This window comes from Anas acuta, chromosome 2 (genome assembly GCF_963932015.1).
Source record: "Anas acuta chromosome 2, bAnaAcu1.1, whole genome shotgun sequence".
Lineage (NCBI taxonomy): Eukaryota > Metazoa > Chordata > Aves > Anseriformes > Anatidae > Anas > Anas acuta.
Genome location: NC_088980.1, coordinates 122,877,232 through 122,896,297, shown reverse-complemented (window position 1 = coordinate 122,896,297; position 19,066 = coordinate 122,877,232). Strand labels below are relative to the sequence as shown.

The following is a 19,066-nucleotide window of genomic DNA, read 5'->3' as shown; positions in this document are numbered from 1 at the left end:
ATCTTCTATAGCAAAATCAGTCATGCCTTAGATTATTTTCTTTGTGTACACTTTCATTTTAGTGAAGCAATTCTTTTTTTCTCCAGGAAAAAAAAAAAAACACATCATTTTACTATTATGTTGTTTGCTTATCTTTTTCCTTGTTTCTGAATTGTGCTTGTTTATGATCCTATTTAGCTGGGATGGGTGGAACTATGATTTTGTTCCATCCTGATCTAGATCCCCTCAGGCTTTAAGTGCCATAAGGGATCTCTTACTCTGTCACAACTTCTGCAACTTCCTAAAACTTTTTCAGCATTGATTAAGAATGTGCCTTCAAACGTGACTATTTTAAAATGAAGGCAAGAGGACTAAATTGCTAAGGGATGACCTTTGGTTGATGAAACTCAATATTTTAGGTAGCCTTCTTAAGCTCTAAACATAGATCTAGTGTTAAGCAGTAAACCTATTGCTCTCTTCTTGTTTAACTGTAAAATTACCCTCCTTTAGATCAGGCACTACCGTGATTTATTTTAGACACTTGCTTTTAAAATCAAATGAATGCCTTCTAGCTGACTTTTTTGTTGTTATCGAGCATTAATTTTTTAGTTTTTATTAATACTCAAGCACTTGACAACACCAATCAATGAACCAGCCTCTCGTGACTTCTGTTACAGTCAGTTCATATTAGAATTAATAGATTTTTTTAAAGCATGACATTTTTTTTCTGTTCACACTTTTTCTCCCAGCAATTGTATTTGAAAAACACTTCCCAGCAACCATAGATTCTTTCCAGGATGCAGTAAAGTGCTTGTCTGAATTTGCCTGCAATGCAGCATTTCCAGATACCAGTATGGAAGCGATCCGCCTCATTCGCCACTGTGCAAAATACGTATCTGATAGACCTCAGGTATAGTCTGTATTAACTAAATTATGAGTGCTTTAATGAACAATGCATTTATAAAGACAAAATCACTTGTGCTAACCTTATTGCCTTCACTTTTTCAGAGATTAATAAGAAATGTACTTTATTCAGAAAGAACAGGAATAAAAAATGCCACTGGTTTTAAAATCATCAGCAAATTTCTTTTCTCTTATCTCCATCCTGCCATCTTCCCTAGTTCATCTGTTGGCTAACTTTGCTGAGAACTGCCAGAGATCAACATATCTCTTTCTACTAAGAAATGTTGTTAGAATGGATAATGGCATAAGCAAAAACAGTTTGACCTCCTTACAAAAAAATTATGGTAGATTCTTACTTCCAGTGCTGTCTCTACAGAGCAGAGTAAGAGTGTTAGGCTGAACAGTCTTGAATGTATTAGCCAGTTTATAGTTTGACTTTATTTTTCATAGTGTACTAGGCATTGCTTCAAATACACAATTCACCTCCTCAGTGTTGCTATTGTGATTGCCAGCTCACCTGAGGTATCAGGCTGTACTGCTAGTACAGTAGTATTAGTACAGTACCAGTACAGTAGAGGTTGTTATTTCCAGTCCAGCTTGTTTTATTTTTGAAGGATCTCTCTCATACGGCTCTGTATAACCCTGTGTTTGCTTCTAAAGGCATTCAAGGAATACACAAGTGATGATATGAACGTAGCTCCTGAAGACAGAGTGTGGGTGAGAGGATGGTTCCCAATTCTGTTTGAGTTATCCTGTATCATCAATAGATGCAAATTAGATGTAAGAACCAGGTAACAATCAGTATTTGTAATTCAAATTTTAGAAGGCTTACTTTGCACTTTTAAAATAGAAACAACTCTCTTTGTAAATGTAACCAGTTTAAAATGACTTAGATATATAAGTGGGAAGACCAAACTTGTTAAAAACACCTTTTACGTAGATTCTGGAATGTAGAAATTAAATCATAAGACATTTTTATCCTCTGTTGTAGCAAACAATAAAGTTACATGGTTGTGATTGCATTATGTTAAATGCATTAATATGATATTTTCTTGAAGTTAAATGTTTGAGCATGTTTTTGGTGCTTGTTTAGGATGAGTAAACATAAAATTTCAAAGACAGGAACTGTTTAAATTGTTAATTTGAAAAACAAGTTCAAATTTCAACAGAAAGCAGTCGATAACAGTTGACATTATTGAACCTGTAAATTATTCAAAACAGCTCAGCTCAACATTTACCATTAGATGGTATGGAGGCAGTTTAAACGTAGAACATAACAAAATGTAGCACTCAACTTTTAACTTTGCTAATATATAACAAACATTATTTTGATGTGGAAGGTCAACTGTAAATGATCAATGTGCATTAAATCTCTTTTTTAAGTAAGGTGTTATATTGGATTAATATCCAAGCCCATATTTTTTCAGTAGCAATACTGATCCTCTCTATTCTTTGCATTAGTAAAATATAAATGTGTGCTGTTTGATTCCATGATAGGTGCTCCTGTTACACGTTTCAGTTTAGTGATTTGTAATAGTTGACCTTGCTAAGCCTCCTGTCACATTTCTGGTTTTGTTTTTGTTTAAATAAATGTAAAATGTTCCGTGCAACGAGTGGATTTGTATTATTAGAACCCTACAGCTAAATTCTGTTGGAATGGTTTTTGTTTTAATAGAGCTCACAATGGCAGTCTTGCCTGCTTTCCTGCCTTGTCCTTCATACTTACTTTGAAGATTTAAAAACTTTTTTATGCAGAGATTGGTTATTTGGTTGAGGATTGCAGAGACACTTGAAAAAGCAAAGTTTTAGTTTGATTTCACATAAAACCTGCTTATTTTCCTTGAATATGTTTGCAGGTTTTTTTGCTTGTAATTTATGTTCTGTCTTCGTTCTGATGCTGAATATGTATTGCTTTTCTAGAAATACTTGTTCCTTTGCTTTTGTGGTCCTTTGCAAAGACAACGTATTCCTCTTTGAAATGACCACAGTTCTCAAAAGTATTTTCTTGCTGTTGCCTGTTAAAGTATGTTTCAAACAAACTGATTCTATAGTTAGTTTTAGTGCACTAGTGTGACTGAAGCACACATTTGGCAGATCAAAATTTAACATTTTTCACAATATCTGAGTTTGCTCTTGCTGTTGCAGCTTTTGACATATTTGGTCTAGCACACATCTTTTTATAACTCTTAATATATGGTGTTCTCTGTTCATTTTAGGGGCTTGACAGTAATGTTTGAGATAATGAAGACATATGGCCATACTTATGAAAAGCACTGGTGGCAAGATTTATTTCGTATTGTCTTTAGGATATTTGACAACATGAAACTGCCAGAACAGCAGACTGAGGTGAGAAAAAAATTGAAGAGAATTTACATGAGATGCATAGTTATGGTAGAAAACCTGATGGGTAATATAGTTTATCAACTAATGAAGGGCAGCCCTCAATACTTGAATGGTTGACCGGTGATTCTAGTTGCCTTTCATTAGCATTCTGTCAGATGTACTGTCATCTCACTTTTTTAAGCCATGTGTCAAAGTAGTAGTAGTTCACAGTACAAGAATAGTGTAAAATGCAACAGACCTAGGGTTTGTAAGAAGTGCAACCTGATGTCTTGAATCTGATACACACAACAGTTCATGGCAACAAGCTCAGTGGATGAGGCTTGTAATCAGGAGCGAAGTCACAATTAGAAGTGAATTCTGCTAGGCCAAAACTTCTTGATGACTAGAAAAAAAAATATTGTACTTTCACTGCACCTTTTGACCCTGAAAATAAGTACTGTCCTGACAAGAAAGTGAAACAGAAATGGCTGAACTAGATGTAAAATATTAGTATTAGAAGTTTGATCAAAATTGTCAACTGTTTAGAAGACTGTATTGGACTACTTATAGAAGCACAAGTTTCACTTTCTAAATTTTTATTCTCTGAAAAATATATAGAATATACACAAAAAGCTTAGCTTGGTGTTAAACTATTGAGCTAGGGTAGATACTAAGTTTGATTTCAATCTGTGTCTTATACGAGGGTAGCTATTTGTCAGTCTTGCAGCCTGGTCTCTGAGAATAGTTGTTTGTCTGCTTCCACTTTGTTTTTAAACCTGCTAGTTAGCGAAGTGAAATTAGAAGACCCTTTAAATTTTGGGGGTTTGATATAGAAAGGAATGGCATGTCACTATAAAGCAATTAAAATTGTATAAATATGTGTATCTGTATATCTGCAGGGAGGTGTATCCTGAAGAGTTTGCACCTTAAACCAAGTTACTACTTATTTTTTCCCTTCCTTTCTAGAAAGCTGAATGGATGACGACTACCTGCAACCATGCACTTTATGCAATATGTGATGTATTCACGCAGTATTTAGAAGTGCTTAGTGATGTTCTTTTGGATGATATATTCTCACAGCTGTACTGGTGTGTGCAGCAAGGTAGGACTGTACCAAATTATGTTAACAATGCTGACATTTTATTACGTTGAATGCAAATAAACAAGTGGACTGTTTTTCTTTTCCAGACAATGAACAACTAGCACGGTCTGGTACAAACTGTTTGGAGAATGTTGTCATCCTAAATGGTGAAAAGTTTACCCTAGAAATCTGGGATAAAACTTGCACTTGCATGCTGGATATTTTCAAAACTACAATCCCTCATGCGTAAGAGGACTGTTAATACTTACACTTTGTAAAATGGTTTAGCTAGATGACTGTTACTGATTTCAAACTGATATCTAATAGGTGAGGTGAACAAAAAACTGTTTGAATAGAAGCAGTCTGTCTCAAAATATAATCATAAATTATGTGCTAGATACTGTTAGCTGCTAGATATATTTTTTCTGTTGTACATGATAAACTGTTAAAAACTAGAAACACCTTATTGGACCTGTGGTATCTCTAGCTTTATTCAATTTTAAAATGATCGCTGTTTTGAGAAGTGTACTACCTGCTTTTTTGATCATTGTCTTTTTAATAGAAGAACGCCAGTTATAGGCAGAATTTGCAATTTGTAATTACATGTCTATTTTTTTCCACAGTCACCACTGAGGTGAAACACTACTTATTTTCAAATCTGATAGTCTTAGTGTTAAACTGCTACATTAGTACTTGTTCTTTGCCTGTGAGCTAGTTCATACCATTTACTTCCAGGTATCACCTAGTTCAGGCCTGAAGAAACTGGAATCAAAGGGGAATCTTCTCCATGCCAGGCGTTCCTTAATTTCGATATTATGTATCAGATAGCACTGTAAGAGAGCTTCATTCATATTTAAAACATAATTTAATCCCTATGTTACCTCACCTGCTTTTCTACATGAGTAGTTATGAATTAATTGCATCCAGGAAAGTAATACCAAATTGCTAGCTCCCTTAAGTTAGAGCTTTTTTTGTGTGTGCATTTTGATAACTGCCAAAGGTAAAATTGGAAACCAAATCTCTAGGTGTAGAAGTCTGATTAAATTAGCCCTAGCTTACTATAACCTGTACTTGAAAAGCAGAATGTTTTCTAGTAGAACACCAGCTTTTTTTCCCACATCAGATCAAAACTTACACTGCTGAGTATTCTTATAGTTGAATACTAGGAACCCTTTTAGAGCAGCATTCGGGATATCTTAATCTTTAGACACATTTAAAATGTTCTTGTTCCCTTTAGCTATATGATGTGTTTTGGAAAATGTGCATTATTCCCTTTGATATTTATGGCATTTCTGCTTTTCAGGCGAGTTATTTTTCCTAGGAGGGTATCTGACTCCTTTGATAAATTTCTGTTATTTATTTTCCATCTTTTTAAATCTTTCTAGGCCTTCTTTAACTTCATTATATTATTTCACATTATATTTCTGGGAGATTTAACTTTTGCAGGGTAAAGTAAATCATACTTGGATTTTCTCTGCATAGTATTCCCCTGAGCATATGTAATCAGTCTCATTTCCCATGGGGAAGGTATGCTTGCTCTTTTCCAAACACTTGTTGGGTGACAGAAAACTACTCAAAACAGTCTCTTGCCTTTACCATGTTTTATTAAAGCTGAAGCTTTGATGAAGCAGAAGCTTTCATATGGGCAAGAAAAAACACAGTAATAATATGTAGGTATCTTATTCTTATTTTTAACGGAGACTTTTGTACTTTTTTTCCTGAGCCCTAGGAGAATACTTCTTTCTCTTTCTGTACAGCTCCTTTTCTCTTTCTCTTTATGGGATTTGGTTCTTTTCCTGTTAATCCTGCTTTGGCTTGCATTTCAAATTTGTATTTTTTTAGTCCCTGTATAAGCCATCTTTTTTTGCAGCAGAGCTTTTCCTGCCCTCCATGCCTTAATTTTTCTTCTTAATAACAAAGTTTTAGTACCCAGCTTGTTGTGGAGCTCGTCTCAGTACTTAGGGAAAAAGGCAGATATTCCTTTTACCTACTGTGTCTGGAAGTGACACAATAGTTACATTGAAATAAAGGCGAGATAAGTTGCACAGAGGTATATATGATGGCTTTATGAGTGAGTGCTTTGTTGATAATAGTCTTGTAATAATAAGATGCTATGAATCCTTGGAGTGCTTAGTATCTTCTGGGACAGTTTTTTATTACTCTCATCAGGTACGATTGCATTTATTCTGCTAGGACTCATATAAAACATCTTCCACATATTTGGGTAACATGCTTCTCTGATTTAAGGGTTGTTTTATTGGCTGTAGGAGTTCTTAGTTGCAGTAGTAGATTCTGCCGGTTTTTGGCAAGTTATATCTTTGCAAAGAGAAAGATGATAGTGTGATAATACTATTTCCTTGTTTGAAAATGTGTTGAAGTATTTACTCAACTACCACATTCAGCAAGGATTACTTAAGAGAAAAGCCCAGCAGTACGCCTGCCAAGCTTCCACAAACTCACTGAGGTGTTAATAGCTGTGGATACTGTCAGAGAATCAGAGAATAGTTGAGGTTGGAAGGGACCTTTGGAGGTCATCTGGTCCAACCCACTGATCAAGGTGGGCCAGCCACTCAAAGCAGGTTGCCCAGGACCATGTCAAGGCAGCTTTTGAGTATCTCCAAGGTGGGAGACTCCACAACCCCTCTGGGCAACCTGTGCCAGTGCTCAGTAACCCACACAGTGAAGCGCTTCCTGGTGTTCAGAAGAAACCTCCTGTGTTCCTCTTTGTGCCTGTCATGTCTTCTCCTGTCAGGGGCCACCACTGAACAGAGCCTGGGTCCATCCTCATGTCACCCTCCCTCAGCTTCTCCAGGCCGAGCAGTCCCAGTGTCAGCCTCTCCTCCCAGGAGAGGTGCCCCAGTCCTTTCACATCTTTGAGGCCCTCTGCTGGCCTCTCTCCAGTAGCTCCACGTCTCTCTGTACTGGGGAGCCCAGACCTGGACACAGTTTGCCAGGTGTGGCCTCCCCAGTGCTGAGCAGAGGGGAGGAACCACCTCCCTCGTCCTGCTGACAGGACTTGGCCTGACACAGCCCAGGCTACCCGGACCCACCACCACCTGGTGTTCAGCTTGATGCCACCAGGACCCCCAGGGCCTTCTCTTTGCAGCCGGGTGGCTGGGGCCATTCCTCGCCACGTGCAGGACTTTGCACTTCTCCTTGTGTTGCTTCATGAGGCTCTCATTGGCCCATTTGTCCTGCCTGATGGGGTTCCTCTGGATGGCAGCACATCCCTCTGGCATATCCACCGCTCCCCCAGTTTGTGTCATCAGCAGCCTTGCTGAGGGCGCTCTCTGCCCCCTCATCCAGGGCACTGAGGGTGTTGAACAGGAGTAGACCTGGTCCATCCCCCTGGGATATGCTGCTGGGGGTATGCTGCCTGCAAGCAGGCTTTGTGCTGCTTATGGCCACCCGCTGGGCCTTGCTGTTCAACCAGGTTTCAGTGCACCTCACTGTCTGCTCATCCAGCCCAAACTTCAACAGCTGATTTTAACAGTTTCTTGGTTTACTTCAGTTCTGTTTATAACTTCTTCTTTTTTAATGAAATATTTTGAAGCTTCATGAGAGAAAGTCTTGGCTTGCTGGCACTAAGAAAGCCAGGGTGAATGCCCTCTTGTTCTGGGAAGGTGATTCCCTGCACAGATTGTGATGATCTGACTCAATATTTCAATACATGCCTTGGGCAGGTGGAAGTTTAAATCAAATGTAATTTATTTGGGGCTATAAAGTCTTAACCTCTGATCCAGAATAATCTGCAAGTTGTATCCTGGTAGCTTTCAAGAATCAGCTCAGTTTTTTGCTCTACATTTGCTCTACTCTATTTGTGGACTTGATACATGCCTCTAGATTTTTAGCTTTTCATTTTCTCATGTTTGTCTTATTTTAGTTCTATGGAGATCAGTGACGTGTTAGGATAAGTTAGGATCCTTTACGTAGTGGGAAAGATCTCATGAAATGCAGGCACAAATGTCCGTGAAGCATTGCTTCACACAGATCGAGGCCTTATTTCATAAATGCCTGCTAAATAGTGTGAGATCTTAACAATGACAAATAACTTTATTTTTTAGCAATAAATATATTGTAACAAGCAAGGATATGACCACTTAGGTTATTTAATCTGATTTTGTTCAATTCTTGTCAGACACAGACAACCTCAATAAATTACAATTAATGTAAGAATTTTTAGTGCTTAAGGTAATGAGCCTCAAGACAGCAATGGGCTATAGGAAAAGAGCAGGAAAGATCAGAAATACTGTCAGTGTCCTGGTCCCTCCAAAGACCAATGAACTTGACCAATGAAGTGGACATGTTGAATTTTAAGAAATGTTTGCTTTTAAGTGGAAATCAAACCACAATGCTGGAATATATCCCAAATAAAGAATGGCAGTGTCTCCACAACATGCTGATTCGGCCTGGGGTAGGTTTATTCCTGATTCCAGTGCAAGCTTATGTCAGTATGAGGGAACAAGGCCCGCTAATGAGACTGGAGTTGATGGTATTCTGCCTAGAGCCAAATCTAGTATTTCGATGAAAAATTAATCCACCTCCACAGAATTCAGCTGTCTATCAGAGGCAACTGGCAGAAATGTTTACTTCCAAAACCACAATACTTACATTTTTCAGTACCTGTGAGAGACCAAAAAATATATATTTTACTGCTAAAAAATAATTATTATTTTTTTTAATTTTTAGAAGTATCTATATTCACCTCTTAACTTTGGCTTGCTTCCTTTAAAAAACAAACAAACCACCCTGTTAAGTAGCCTGTTAGAGTGTCAGTGCTGATTATTATTTTACACTTACTAGTTTTTATTTATTTATTACTGTTTTTCTGTTTTCAAGGCTTCTGACTTGGAAACCAGTCAGTGGGGATTTTGGCTCTGTATCTCCTTCTGATGCAAAAGAAAAACTGGTAAGCTGCTTAATAAATACTTTAAAAGCTTGCAAGAGTTCAGTACCAATGTGTTGTGATGTGGAGTAAGTGGAAAGCGTACTTAGTTGAAACCCACCTTTTAGTTTTGATTTAGTTGGAGATGTTTTTCCAGTTAAAGCTCTGCTTAATTATTAAAATTGGCAAGGAATTGAGAAGGAGAAGGCTGTGTTGGTTTGCAGTGTCCAAAGTAGACTTCTGAGTGTTGACTATAGGTTATTACCTGCATATGTTTTGGGTTATGTCCTATGTCTGGCAGGTCTTCATCATAGGTAGTACTGCAATACCATAAGGTTTGGGTTGTTTTCTGGTTTAGGGGCTGTTTTCTGATTTGTTTTGTTAAATATTCTATTTGATATATTAGCATGATGAGAAAATGCTGCCAGAATCAGACGGACATCTTCCCCCAGAATTTTCTATGGTAGTAAAAACTCAAACATCGGTGTTTAAAACAGAAAATCCATAGATTCATCATAATCCATAGATCCATCAAAATACATAGAACCATCAGATTTCTTAGCACTTATTGAATAAACTGATAGAAAGTTAAGATTTGCCTGTAAGTGATAGTCCTGTACCTGCATCAGCTACCACTGATGACAAATAACGTAGCTTTTGGATATTCTCACGAATAGTTGCCTAAAGTTATGTATAGATTAATAAAACATTTGAGGGTAGGGTCCTGAAACAGTTCTACTAGGAGAGACTAACTCTCCCCCTTATAATTTAACTGCAACAGGATGTAAATGTTTAATACTCATTGTACAAGTATCTTACATCAGCGTAACTTGTTACTCTTCACTTGCTCATTTGTAGTGGTTTAATGTATAAAACATTTGATCTAAATGTTGACTAAGTTTTTGATCCATTTATATCAAGTATAATAACACAAACATGGCAAACATTGTCTTCATCTTGAATAAATTGAAATATCCTTTCTCTTTCAAATAGTTTAGCGTTATTGTTTTCAAAGCATCCTTTGTCATCAGTGTAAAAAGACACTTTACAGCTTTACTTCAAAAGTAACAGAAGTTGTAGAATAGTGTTAATGGAGATTATTTTGGATGCTTTCTTTTGGTAAGAGAATTTTTGAAGGCTGTAGGTGTTTTCATCTTGTTTTTCTTCCAATTAGTACAATACCAAATAATATTTGAGCCTGTGTATAGACGTAATATCCATTAAAAGTATATTTATGCTTAATGACGAAGGATTTATTTATTTATTTATTTATTTATTCATTCATTCATTCATTCATTCATTCATTCATTCATTGGTATTAGAAGATACATCTGTATAGGAATAGTATGCCTAGATTTAAGTCTTGCCAAAAATGCAACTCCTGCAGCATTTATGGAAGAAATGCCTTTAGAAATACTGGGTTATTGAAAGGGACAGTAATTGCTATATGTAACTACTTTGTAGCTAATATAACATGTTTTATTATTAATTACAATAATTCTATTTCCCTCTTCCAATGAATGCTTTCCAAAATGAAAACAATGGATGTCATAGTTGATACTAGTACTTTCTGTTGAGAGAAAAACGTTTATAAAAATGATTAGCTCACAAGAGTTAATTTGTTCTCACTGTGTAAGTAAATGTTTGGGGGTTTCTTTTTAGGATACTATCTCACAGAAGTCTGTAGATATTCATGATTCTATTCAGCCAAGATCTTCTGATGGACGTCCACTTCAGCCCAGTGCAGTGTCCACAGCAGGGGAAGAAATGAGTAAAGCCAGGCCAGCAGCAAGTGCGTATTTCTTAGTGGTTTGGTATTTTGTATCTGTTGAGTACTATTTACCAACGTCTGTATCTTCAGTTGTAGCCCCAACTGTAATTTAAGAAACAATGTGTGGAGAAAATTATATCAATTACATTTTTGACTCTGTGTAGAATGATAGAATTCCTTACCATTGGTAAGAATTTCTTACCATTGCAGTGATACTAACAATAAGGTCACTGATTTGGGTGATTTTTGTGTAATGTTTGTCCAGTATATGGCAGGTGACTTCAAAGTATTGAAATAATTTTTTAAAACCTGCCAGTTGATAACACAGTGATCAGCCCTGTTTTCAGAAAAGTAATGTAGATGGGTGGATTCCAGACCTGTTTTTTGAACATGCATGAAGTTGAGCTATTTTAGGGGTGAAGTTAAGAATGGCTTTAACAAAAGAAAAAGTACAGAAGTGTTTTAAGATAAGAAGCAATTTATCTTTTTTATTTTTTTTTAAGAATTTCCAGAACAGAAGCTATTTGCTGCTCTTTTGATCAAGTGTGTTGTACAGCTGGAACTCATTCAGACTATCGACAATATTGTGTTCTTCCCAGCAACTAGCAAAAAAGAGGATGCAGAGAATCTAGCAGCAGCACAAGTAAGTAGAATTTACTGGTGTCTCTAACAGCTTTTCTGTAGTGGATAAGTTTTCATAAACTCCTGTAACATCTTCGAATTTACAGTTTTCAGAAGTGCTAGAGAACTTTCAGCAAACTGTTGAGATCTTTTACAACTTGTGCTGAGATCTTTTACAACTTGTGCTATATTGGATTTGCTATGCTGATGCAGCATGCTGTGGAGGTTTAAACATTTATTGTTCATAGATTTCAGTAACTGGTCTGTGGATACAACTTAATGCAGTTCTAAGTTTAAACACAGGTACAGATGAAAACAGGATGGGATGAATTTATCAAAGAGCTTGATGAAGACATTTTTTAATTGTGACTTGAAATCTCTCTTTTGTTTTTAATAGAGAGATGCAGTAGACTTTGATGTCCATGTGGATACACAAGATCAAGGGATGTATCGTTTCCTAACATCACAGCAGCTTTTCAAACTTCTCGATTGTCTGCTGGAGTCTCACAGATTTGCTAAAGCATTTAATTCAAACAACGAACAAAGAACTGCTCTCTGGAAAGCAGGTGAGTCAGTCTCTTTGGAGAAATATTTTTGCAAGAACATTTTACTGTGCTTTGAATTCACCCCGAAAAATAGGTCAAAAATTGCTGTGATGCTGAAATGTAATACTCAAAATGAGGCTGTAAATTTATGACCTTAGAAATCCTTAAGGAGAGGAGAGCTCATCTGTACAGAGGCAAATACCTTTTTAATTTCTTAAAATTTAAGGTTTCGCTGCATTACTTTTCAGTGTATACAACTGCTGAACTGATCGCTCACTGTAGCTGTGAGTCCTGTGTTTGCAAGCTGCAGGTACAAAACCCCCCAACCATTTCGGGAGGGTTGTTGTACTTACAAGTGGACGCTTGGAATATATGGTGTTTTCCAAAAGATCTAAAATAGAATCTCTGTAGTCTGTGGTTTAATCTATTCCTTGCACCAAAGTTAGCTATATTGATACAGAAATATATAAAATGTATAAATACATAATAATAATATATAAAACATTAAGGTGGTTCTTCTAACTATATGCAGACCATACTCAGGACAGGTAGGAGACAGTTAGGAAACATGGAAGATGAAAATAAAAAATCTAAATGGATTCTTTTTAATTTCTGTAGGTTTCAAAGGCAAATCAAAGCCTAATCTTCTGAAACAGGAGACGAGTAGTCTTGCCTGTGGGCTGCGCATTCTGTTCCGTATGTACATGGATGAGAGCCGTACCAGCGCATGGGAAGAAGTCCAGCAAAGATTACTAAAGTAAGGGCCACGTAGCTGAACCTGTTTGTATTATCTCTGGTTTATAAAATAATGTGTTTTTTGTTGTTGTTTGTTTTTTTTACTATTTACTATTGTTTTCAGTAAACTTGCTAGAGCTAACACTATATGGTGGTGGTCACAGCTAATATTAAGAGCTTTTATGTTGTATGGAGGGTGCCTGCAGCTACTAATGTTGTCTCTGCTTTTTGTCCTTTTTGTATCTTACACCTTTTGCGTGAGAGAAAAAGGTTTTATCACAGTCTTTTTTTTTATAGCATGTGGGTACGTGAGGGATTGTTGTAAAAGGTTGCTGTTCTTTAAAAAGGAAAAAAAAAAACAGCATCACCTAAACCTTGCTGCCTGATTTTTTTCCTTTTAGTAAACCTCGGCAATTTTAGGGAACTGATGCTGTTTGTTTTCATCTGTAGAAATGAGCACTGGCCTTCAGGAGCCTATGGGCACACAGAGGCTTTTGTCTTGTTGCTTTTTTGTGAGTTTGAATACTAAGGTTCATCTGAATGTTTTTAGTTTACAAAGTCCTTCAAGCAATTGTTGGGATAACAGAGGGCTTGAAACCATGGTGGTAACAATGGAAGTATTTTAAGGTTTAGAGACCAAGGAGCAAAGCTGAAAAACTACCTAATTACATCAGCATGAGCTTAGTTTTTAAAGTCTACGTATCATTTTGTCACATGCATTTAAATACTCCTCATTAAGTGTACCTGCAAACAGTGAGGTCCTAAGACTTTGGTTTTCAGTTGAGCAAAATCACCGTATATTATCAGTGTATTAGTCAGGCTTGCAGTACTTTTCATAAAATGATGCTGCTGCACACCAGTGCTCTACACTGGTGTAGTTAAAATGCCAAAGCTCGCTCTGGAGTAGAGCTCAAAATAAAATGTTACTTACTAGTTTTTGTCTTTTCTCTCCAGTGTCTGCAGTGAGGCTCTGAGTTACTTTCTCACTCTTACATCAGAAAGTCATCGGGAAGCCTGGACTAATCTGCTACTGCTATTTTTGACTAAAGTCCTGAAGATAAGTGATGAAAGGGTAAGTAACTTTGGAATTCAGGTAATAAGTAGCTCAAGACCGGTTCATCACACACAGTCACATACTTGTAAAGTTCCTGCTGCTCTGTAGGCAGTGTTGTGGGAATCTACATCTGCATTGCAACAGCACTTGATGGTTACCAGTAATTGCAATGCAGAATTGGGATGTGGTGAGTAGTATAATAAAGCGTGTCTGAGAAAATTGTAAAGATGCTAAAGTCTGAGAAAATTGTAAAGATGCTAAAATCCTTTAAATGTGTGTCCCAAGTTGCTTTTACCCCTTATGCTGAGGAGAAGGATTAGTGGCTGATACTTTGTTCAAAGTACTTGGAAATTAATCCTGGTTTTGCTTCCAGTGTTACATGTTGACCCCTTGACCTTCTCCAGAGCAATTATGGATTAAATAAGTCTGTATTTAGATCTCCCTCAGTTTCTAACAGAACTTTTCTGAAATATTAAGTGAGGGGGGCAACTACAACAAAAAAAACTTAACTGATAAGGAAAAAATTCCTCCTTTGCAGAACGAGGATTTGTAGGGAACTGTGTGTAACTAGTGCGATCTGTCAAAATGCTTCACAGCCGTCTTATTCTAGCACTGCCAGCTTCAGTTATAACCATGTTTCTGCTTGTCATTGTGGCTTTCTCACCTCGACTTGGGAGGGTATTTAAAATTCTTCACTTTGAACAGGGCTTCTGAGGTGTATTGATGCATCAGAATAACTTCTTCTGTCTGTTTTCTCCTCAGTTCAAGGCTCATGCATCGTTCTACTATCCCCTGTTGTGTGAAATTATGCAGTTTGATCTTATTCCTGAACTTCGAGCTGTTCTGCGAAGGTTTTTTCTGCGGATTGGTGTGGTTTTTCAGATATCCCAACCCTCAGAACAAGAGTCTGCAATAAGCAAGCAGTAGCAGAGAGTGACTGGGTATTGCCCTGTTTAGAAGTTTGTACTCCTCAGCTAAATAAAAGGACCAGGTAGCTGAGCCGTTCTGTCTGGGTATCCATAACAATGGTTTCTTTGTCTGGCAGTGTGTATCCGAGGATTAATGGTACAGATGCTTACAACTGTAATTAAGGCTTGCAACACTCCAGTCCCTTTATTTCCTGATGGATTATCTCTATCGGTTTCTCTTACCTGGCTCATGCTGAGCGTAGAGCCGGTTTTTAGCACAGTCCTCTCGTCAGCACGGGCTGCAATATCCTTTACTGTCCTAGACAGCAGTATAGCAACAGATGTTTATGGAGGGTGTGAAAGGAAAATGTACCCAAAGAACTATATATGTAAAGGTTTGAGCTTCTGCAAGAAGTACAACTCAGGAGAGCTGTATTTTGAAGGATAAAATGTTTATAGTGAAAAGAAAATGGAGATTATTGTTCATGGTAAAAGATATTTAGCAACTATGTCTGATATTCTTATTCTAAGATTTTTGCACACTCAGGCTGTCTGAGACATTGGTAATCATCCTTCTGTGAAAAATGTACAGAGATGCAGGTCTGTAATATAAACTCTCTAACACTATACAGTTCTTCCTGAATTGTTTTATTTCTGTATTATTGATTTGCTGAAAACCCATAACACTTTATTGTTTACCAAATGCACTAGAAGTTTGGGTTTCTTTTTTGGGGTTGTGATTTTCTTTGTTTTTGTTTTTGTTTCATTGTAGCCCAGCAGTTAGTGTTGCTGACTTTTGTCAAGAACAGAGGTAGAAATATCACGACTGACATAACTACCTGTAATATACTTGTTTTAGGGCTTTTCAATATAATGAGCCATTGAAATGATGATCCTACAAGGACTGGAACTTGAATCACTGCAAACAAGTCTAGGTTGTGTCTGCTGTCACATGTTTTTTGTTTGATGTAGATTTCACTCTTATGTACAGAATTTAATGTTGAATATATTCAAGTAACAAATCTGGCATGGTTTGGGGATGGTTAAATTTATTGGCAATGTATTCATACTGTGAATTGTGCTCTGATGGTTAAAAGACAAGATTGTCAAGCATTCTGTATTACAATGGATGTAGAAATTTTTTTCAGATGGACAAAATGTATATGGTACAGATATGTAAAGTTTTCTATGTAAAAAAAAATTCTGTACAACTTTCTGTACAATATTTGGTTCTCATCTGGCATATTCTAATCAGGTTATAGGTCAATAAAGTTTTTGAACTCTTTCATCAGTGCAATCAAAACCAGGCTAACCCACAGCACTTGTTTTATAGCTTCCTGTGCTTTTCATGCTTCCAAGGACCAAACCCCAGCCATTGGGGGTGTTTTGGTTTGTAAGTAAAAGTGGAATTGGGTTGTTTTTCAGCAAGTTCTTGTATGGAGACTGAGAAGGTAGGTGAGGGAGCCTGACCTCAGCACGGGATGAATCTGTCTCTCCCTGCTGAACTGAGAGAGGAGGGAAATGTAGCACGTTTGAGCAGGCTCTGAAAGCAAGCATAAGCAGCTCAGTGGTATAGCTCTGGAGGAGCCAGTGAAGGGAATTAAAAGGTATGACCTGTGAGTAGTTCTTCCCTCATAATGTTAATTGGGGTGGAGCAAAAGCAAATTGAATTTCTTGGTCGTGGAGAACTGAGGTGAGTTTAATTAATTTTAATTGAACAGTCTGTCCTAGTGGGCTGTTTTTTTTAATTATTTTCCAATTTGTTGTGTAATGTTTCAATTTCAAACCACCTTACTGGGCCGGACCTGAGGTCTTGCTCACCTGTTTGCGAGTGACCACTGGTAATTTTTAGAGCAAGTCCAAAGTGTCCCATCCCTAATTCTGTCCTGTCCCTCATGCCTGTACCAAACTGTGTTCTTGGTACCATTACGAAGATGTTCTTAATACTGGTAGCCAGGGCACTGTTAACAGCCCTTAGTGTATCTTAGCCATGTTATCTGCCTAGTTCCTGTTTAAATCTGTGGTCAAGATTCAGCATGCAGTGCCCATGAGTACAATAGCTACTGGAGTTTGGTGTGGGTTTTATTCGTTTAACCCATACTGCTTTATTGTTCTCTTGTGCAGCTCCTGTTTTAGTAATGGTTTTTAAATAGATGGCCTTTTCATGCCCTATCTTATTTTATTGCTTGAATGGAAAATGCCTAATAGCTGTTTAGTCTTCTGTTTGCTGAAAGCAGAACCCCCTGTATTATTACTGTTCTGCCTACCTCTCTAGTTCTTGAAGTGCCAAAACTGTATGAGCTACTCTGCCTCTCAGGTTCAACCTGCAGCTCTCTACAAGCTCACGGCCACAGTCATTATCAGCAAAGGGGGCTGGGTGTCAGGAATACTGTTTTATTCATGCTGAACTGGAGGGAAGGTCAGGGAGTTGTAGCTGCATTTATTTTGCAGAGTAGACTTCCCTACTTTTTTCCTTCTCAAATCCTGACAAGCAAGAGTAACTGAACTTTTGACACACAGAAAAAGGTGAAGGAAAGCTGGGGAGGATCCTTTCTGAAGGACCAAGAGGTTATACAGTGACTGATTCACACCAACTTGCAGTGCACCTGAAGAGTTAGCAGGTATCAAAACTCAGGGGAAGGCTGGCACGTGATGTATTTTGACCTATGAGACATGTAAGGTGGGCTTCAGCATGAGGGACTCTGATTATTGTAAAAAGTTTTATTTTTGCTTAAAATTATTTTGGGATTCCTACCTTTCTGGGAAATTCAGAATCAGGCAGCACTGAGGTGCACAGTATGTACACAGGACTAGGTTTCTCATTATGCTAAGACGTGTTTCTAGCCACTGCTGTCCTACCCAAACTGATGGCTGTGACAAGCATTTGGGCTGATGAGTAACAGTAACACTGATGCACTTCTTGCTGGGAAGGAACATGCTAAACGCACAAAGCAGCCTGGCAACACGACCTTAAGCAAGCATCTCTCACAGCAAGCATCTGCTACCTGCCTTCATCACAGAACTGCCTTAGCCTTTTGGTATGTGGACAGAGGCTTGAAGAAACCGTTTTTAGTAAAAGTGTCATAATTTTTACAAAGCGCTTCTTTCTTCAGCTGGTCAAAACTTTAGCCTGTGGCCAGGAATATCTAACCATGAGAGAAGTCCCATCCTTACCTTTATTCTCAGTTTACAGAACTCTTAGACCCTTCCATCTAACACAGCTGCCTTGCTTCATATCTGTGCTTTTATTTGGCACCATTTCCATGTGTTTTTTCCTGCTGCTTTGAAGATGGCCTCACCCTTCTAGTCTGTTCAGTAGTAACAGCAAGCTGTAGCAAGTGATAAATGAAAATTAAAGTTGTCTTTCACAGTCTTTAGTAACAAAATAATTTATTAACTCTTAAATCAGAAACATAAATTAAATATATGCAACACTATCTGCAGTTCCAGCACATAACAAGTTAGAAACATACGATACGATGCTAATAGACTTTTTTTTCCATAAAACTGTTTGCTGACCTTTTGAGCAGGGCAGGCACTCATCACTATGAAAGGAGCAAGTGCCCTCCTCACAAGTTATTTACTCTTTTGGTAAAAGCTTAACCTCTACCCCTGCTGCTGGGCTCCTCTTTCCAAACAGTTTTTGAGTTAGGCTATAAACAAAGCTAAAAAATAACTCTGATTTAATATCAAATTCACACACACACACACACACAGTTTTTTCTGGTAAATCATCTCTGAGGCTGAAACTAACTTGAATAAAAAGTGCAAAAACCACTGGACTATGACTCCAATTCCACTGTGATGTAATGCGTAAACATCCCTGCTCTGAGAGTCTCCATTATGCTGCAGCTTCTCTTTCTTCATTATTGCTATCATTTAAATTACACACAGAGAGCTCCCCGCTATTTACATGAAGTAGAACTACCCCTACGAGAGACCATAAAAGTGCAGTAGTGACGGGCCGGGACAGTCCATTCCCCGTGGAAAGGCACAGCTGGTGTCGAGGCGGGTTTGGTTCAGCCATGCGCGGTTGAGAGGCCTTGCCAGCTGAGCAGCAGCGTGTTCTCAGGGGAAAGCTTTGCTGGGCTCGGCTGCTCGGCCATGAACCTTCGGAGCGTTTCTGAAGTGCCAGGGCGCAGCCAGGGCTCTGTTGCAATGGAGTCACCAGAAGCGGGCCGCTGGCCGTCCTTGGATGGAGAGCGCTTCAACAGGTCGTCCGTGTCCCCTAAGGAAATGTTGTCACCTGGGGAAAGAGGGCA

At 38.0% G+C, this 19,066-nt stretch overlaps 2 protein-coding genes across 16 annotated transcripts in view; one reads left to right on the top strand and one right to left on the bottom strand.

The window, feature by feature from the left end:
* Nucleotides 1-16,090, top strand: part of ARFGEF1 (ARF guanine nucleotide exchange factor 1) — a 91,702-nt gene extending 75,612 nt beyond the window's left edge. For all 3 annotated transcript variants that reach the window (XM_068672024.1, XM_068672025.1, XM_068672026.1), the window contains 12 exons: nucleotides 729-889; nucleotides 1,543-1,673; nucleotides 3,099-3,228; nucleotides 4,171-4,306; nucleotides 4,393-4,531; nucleotides 9,125-9,194; nucleotides 10,833-10,962; nucleotides 11,445-11,584; nucleotides 11,960-12,128; nucleotides 12,726-12,864; nucleotides 13,797-13,914; nucleotides 14,659-16,090. In XM_068672024.1, the coding sequence (XP_068528125.1) occupies nucleotides 729-889; nucleotides 1,543-1,673; nucleotides 3,099-3,228; nucleotides 4,171-4,306; nucleotides 4,393-4,531; nucleotides 9,125-9,194; nucleotides 10,833-10,962; nucleotides 11,445-11,584; nucleotides 11,960-12,128; nucleotides 12,726-12,864; nucleotides 13,797-13,914; nucleotides 14,659-14,823 (1,628 nt within the window). In that variant the 3' untranslated portion in view covers nucleotides 14,824-16,090. The remainder of the gene's footprint in view (nucleotides 1-728; nucleotides 890-1,542; nucleotides 1,674-3,098; nucleotides 3,229-4,170; nucleotides 4,307-4,392; nucleotides 4,532-9,124; nucleotides 9,195-10,832; nucleotides 10,963-11,444; nucleotides 11,585-11,959; nucleotides 12,129-12,725; nucleotides 12,865-13,796; nucleotides 13,915-14,658) is intronic.
* A 2,087-nt stretch (nucleotides 16,091-18,177) lies between these two features.
* CSPP1 (centrosome and spindle pole associated protein 1) overlaps nucleotides 18,178-19,066 on the bottom strand; it is a 60,196-nt gene continuing 59,307 nt past the window's right edge. For all 13 annotated transcript variants that reach the window (XM_068672029.1, XM_068672040.1, XM_068672032.1 and 10 more), the window contains one exon: nucleotides 18,178-19,050. In XM_068672029.1, coding sequence (XP_068528130.1) covers nucleotides 18,824-19,050 — 227 coding nt within the window. In that variant the 3' untranslated portion in view covers nucleotides 18,178-18,823. The remainder of the gene's footprint in view (nucleotides 19,051-19,066) is intronic.